Source organism: Cryptomeria japonica, chromosome 10 (assembly GCF_030272615.1).
Source record: "Cryptomeria japonica chromosome 10, Sugi_1.0, whole genome shotgun sequence".
Taxonomy (NCBI): Eukaryota; Viridiplantae; Streptophyta; class Pinopsida; order Cupressales; family Cupressaceae; genus Cryptomeria; species Cryptomeria japonica.
In genome coordinates this window covers 737,137,847-737,142,393 of record NC_081414.1, presented here as the reverse complement: position 1 = coordinate 737,142,393, position 4,547 = coordinate 737,137,847, and the positions used below count along the sequence as shown (strand labels likewise).

General features: G+C 35.0%; 1 protein-coding gene across 3 annotated transcripts; it reads left to right on the top strand.

Moving 5' to 3' along the window:
- The first annotated feature begins 955 nt into the window (after positions 1–955).
- Positions 956–4,336, top strand: LOC131047350 (uncharacterized). Of its 3 annotated transcripts, none has more exons than XM_057981228.2 (4): positions 987–1,149; positions 1,354–1,600; positions 1,786–2,224; positions 3,632–4,336. In XM_057981228.2, exons 2-4 carry the CDS (start codon positions 1,423–1,425, stop codon positions 3,993–3,995), a joined length of 981 nt encoding a protein of 326 aa, XP_057837211.1. In that variant the 5' UTR covers positions 987–1,149; positions 1,354–1,422; the 3' UTR covers positions 3,996–4,336. The 3 variants fall into 3 exon arrangements, with proteins under 3 accessions (XP_057837210.1, XP_057837211.1, XP_057837212.1); XM_057981229.2 differs by having other exon boundaries at positions 987–1,203; XM_057981227.1 differs by having other exon boundaries at positions 956–1,600.
- The last annotated feature ends 211 nt before the right edge of the window (positions 4,337–4,547 follow it).

Genomic DNA, 4,547 nt, shown 5'->3' with positions numbered 1-4,547 from the left:
AAATAAGTGAAGAAAATAAAACATTTATTTTCTTATGTTTTCTAATCATCCATCACCTTACTTAGAAATCAAGACCTCAAAATTGTTGTTATTTGAGCCTTTAAAAATTGTGATGAGGATCATATTGATCTAGTGATTGCATATAATTTATCCAATACTTTTAGTAGGAATTGTTACGATCATAAATAAATCTCCAAAACTATTAAACAAGATAAATATAGTCTTATTAGCTATCATAATATAAATAAACCTCCGAGTAAAGATTTATTTGATCATCTGAAATCCTCAAAAGGAAAAGCATCGCCATATCTTTTAGACCACAAAAAAAAAAAAAAAGAAGATTGGTTAAATTATTGAGAGATTATAATCTCGTTTAGAATTTTGGTATTTGTAAGATTGTTTACTCTTGTAAAATCATATGTATAAGTAAAACTAGTCACTCCATAAAAACTAGGATCAAAGCAAGGTTTGCTTCTTTTGTTCACCTTGTTTCTTATAACTCGAGTAGGAAGTGACCTCATTATGAGCTTATAGATATGATAAGATTTGCGACACAATAAAATTTATGATTTGTTTTTATACACTTTCTCTATAGTGCTTATTTTTATTTTATGTTAGGTTTATTGGAGTTGTGTTTGCACTTTATATTCCTCAGTTTTCAATGTACTATTCCTCATACACCCCACCTAGACCAATTCTTCTCAACCAAATAAACCCAACAACAATTTAATAAAATTGAGTTCTATTCATATGAATTAAACATATTAGACATGGAATAGTTTGAAATTGAATACTCTTCCATAATCCATAATCATATATAAGTTATGATATAAATAACTTCCCTAATTTTCTAATAAAAACTTCTCAATTTTTTTAATAAAAAAAATTAATGTTACTGTATACATTCCATGCTCAATCATCAAAGAAGCCGACCCACAAAATAAATAGAAATAATGCCACCGGCTGAAAACATTGAATGCAAAATACCGTTGGACAACGTGCATTCCTTTGGTGAATCCTCTGCCATTGTCCTCACTACCCAAACGTTACTTGCAGACAATTTCCGTGTTCACATCATCCTCTACATCAGGACAATCTGTAAATGGGCTTTACCAATTCCTGACTCCTTGGCATGCCTGACTCCTTCATGTGGGTCTTTCTTTCTGATCATTTATTTATTGGGCATTTGAATTTCTTTGGAAGGTTGGTTATTCTTAAATGCAGGGAGTACATCTCTTTGAAACTAAGCTCTGCCATTAATTAATTGCATGAGCTACAACATGATTGTAACCTACCTGCTCCCAATTAGTTTTCTTAATGACTATTACATTGTATCCTTTAAATACACAACAGGGAGTCGAAGTGAATCATGACAGTATCCGTTAACCTACCTGCTCAAAGAGAAAAGGAAAGAAGCTCAAAATGGCAGTAAGCAAAGCTATGGGAGGGTATGGAGTACTCAAGCTCAGTGTTGTAGATGTGCTTCTCACTTGTCTTGCCATTGCAGGGCAAGCAGAAGCAGTAGCCATGGTGATGGGTAGTGTTTTCTGTGATCAATGCAGAGATGGGCACCTTTCTCTCTTTGATGTCCCCATTATTGGTAAGAAATTAGCATTTGTTCTGCTTCTTGAAAACAAAATTGACCCACAAGAACATATGAACTTAACTTCTTGTTGCTTATTGGTATGTAATTAGCATTTGTTTTCCTCCTTGAAAAGAATATTTGATCCAGAAGAGCATATGAACTGAAACTTAAGTTCTTGTTGATTATGGATTGAATTGCAGGGGCAAAAGTGGAACTAGAATGTGCAGGGCAGGTAGCAACAACTGCCACCACCAATTACATTGGCAACTTCATCATGAAATTGGATGGAACGCCAGATCTGTCTTCATGTACGGCCAGAGCTACACAGAGTCCCCCAGATTCCCAATGCAATATACTGGGCAGTCCTGCAAAATCTCTCAGCCTGACCTTCAGTTTCTTTGGCATGGAGTTATATTCAGTGGACTCACTCTTCTTTTACCCGGCCAAGACTATGTCTTTATGCGTGAAAACCCCTCGTCCTCGCCCTCCCTCATTCAACTTCGCTCCTCCTCCACCAGCAGCCGTCCTTCCGCCGCCATCGCCGCCACCTGCAGCAATCTTTCCTCCTCCTCCTTCTCCTCATCCGGTCATTTCTCTGCCTCCCCTGCCCTTTCTGGAGCCATCTGCCTGTACTTATGAGTATGTTTCAAGATTTCATTTTTATTACCTTAATTTGAGATACATAAGTGGTCATTTAGTGAAGTGATAGAATTCATATTTGTTGGTTTTTAAATTTGATGGTGTGTTTTTAATCAATGTTTCAGATTCATCATCAGAATGTTAGAGAGTTTAAAAGTAGAAAATTCTTTCATTTCTGATGCATTTTTGTATTTTTGAGTTCATTTTTTGACTTTTGAGCTCTCTAACATTCTGACCATGACATTTTTGTATTGTTTCTGAATTTGTTGTCTCTTTTTGTATTAATGTTTGGGACCATCCTCTCTTTAGAAAGCAAATGAGTAGAAAAATATTTCATTTCTTATTCAATTTTCTACTTTTGAGTTCATTTTTCTATTTCTCAGCTTTCTAACATGGTGAAGAAGATATTTTTGTTTTGTTTCTGAATTCGATTGTGTCTATTTGTATTAATGTTTGGGACCATACTCATGTGTATTGTCAGGATGTTAGAAAGCTCACGAGTAGAAAAATCTTTCATTTCTGAGTCATATTTCTACTTTTAAGCTCATTTTTCTATTTCTGAGCTTTCTAATATCCTAACCACAAATTTCAGAGTTTGATCTAGGAAGTTATACAAAAAGACATACAATCAAATCCAGAAACAGCGCAAAGAACTATTATGAATTGTGGAGAACTGATAACCCTAAATGATGAATTCACTTTCTCAATGTTTCAAGATTTCATTCTTATTACCTTTATTTCAGTTTCATGTAGTGGGAATTCACTGTGATGTAGTGAAATGTCTAATGCAGTTTTTCTATGTTCCAAGATTTCATTTTTATTAGCCCTAATGATGAATTCGGTTTCTCAGTGTTTCAAGATTTCATTTTTATTACCTTTATTTCAGTTTCATGTAGTGGGAATTCACTGAGATGTAGTGAAATGTGCAATGCAGTTTCCTGTGTTCAGATATCATTTTTATTATCTTAATTTCAGTTTCATTAAGTGGTACTGATATGTTGTGAAATGATCAATTCATTGTTAGTGTTGTTTCTGGATTTTGTGTCTTTTTGCATCAATCTTTTGACTGTGTATCTTTTTGAATCACCTTTTGAACCACACTCTTTGATCCAAGATGTTAGAGAACTCAAGTTAAAAAAAAATCATTTTTGATTCATTTATATACTTGCTCTCTAACATTCCAATGATGAATCACAGACTATGATCTAAAACGATTATTTAAAAAAACAATCAAATTCAAAAACAACACAAATAACTATTTTAAAATAACTATTTTAAATTGTGGAAAACTAGTAACCCTAATGATGAATTCAGTTTCTCAATATCTCTAGGATTTCATTTTTATTAGCTTAATCCAAGTTTCATGAAGTGGGAATTTACTGATATGTAGTGAAATGATGAATGCAGTATCTGGGCGAAGAGAGAATACAACTGCCATTGGAAAATTGTGAGCCCAGACACCAAGGTAAGCGATGTGTTTGGTCTAGAGGCGGGCAAAAGGTATGGACCCAATCTGACACTCTGGCAAGGCCTGATAGGGCGGGGAGATGTGTATAAGACATTATTGAGGGAAGCAACAGCAGCGCTTCTGAATTCCTACACAACATTGAACTTTCAGTACAACAGTGTGAGCGTAGGAATGCATATGTACTGGGCTCTGCACTCTGCCTCTCCACAGTATGCTCTGAAACAGGCTTTCTCCTTCAAGAAAGCTAATATGGGATTAGGAGGCAAGGTGAAGGCTAAATGCATGCTCAAGCCTTGCAAGTGAAGTGGGGCCTGCCATACTAGTAGGATTAAGTAGTCATTACTATGTTTTTGCTTTAAAATGCTATTATTCATTTTGCTCTGTATTGATCAATGGCGGCCACCTATTTACTGGCCGTACCTGAGAGTCAATTCATTTTGTATGCAGGCATAAAATGTTTCGTAGGCCATAGTCTATAGGTCATACTGGTAGGGGTAATATTAATATCGTGATCGAGGCGTTCTAGTATGTACAATACTTGTGGCTGCCATGTTGTGTTCTTCCATCTGTAGATGCATGGTGTGGAACAGAGTCTGTAGTGGGAGTTGAAATATATGAAATAAAATCTGAGATCTAACTATTCATACCTGTTCTTATCTAAAAGCAGATCAAAAACCAATTTACTGGTATTAATTTGGTTTTTTATTTTTTTCTGTGTCTTTATTTTCTCTCTTTTGTTGTTATTTTATTTCCTCTTTTGTTCTTCTGTTGAGGTTTGACCACCTTGGTTTCTTGGTCTTCGTGCACCCTTCTCCAATCCTTCCTATTTATTCCAAGTCTGCAACTTTTCATCTT

Coding starts and splice junctions, on each gene's coding strand:
- LOC131047350 (XM_057981227.1), top strand. CDS start 1,423: ATGGCAGTAAGCAAAGCTATGGGAGGGTATGGAGTACTCAAGCTCAGT. Junction 1,601..1,785: donor CTTTGATGTCCCCATTATTG/GTAAGAAATTAG, acceptor ATTGAATTGCAG/GGGCAAAAGTGGAACTAGAA. Junction 2,225..3,631: donor CCATCTGCCTGTACTTATGA/GTATGTTTCAAG, acceptor TGATGAATGCAG/TATCTGGGCGAAGAGAGAAT.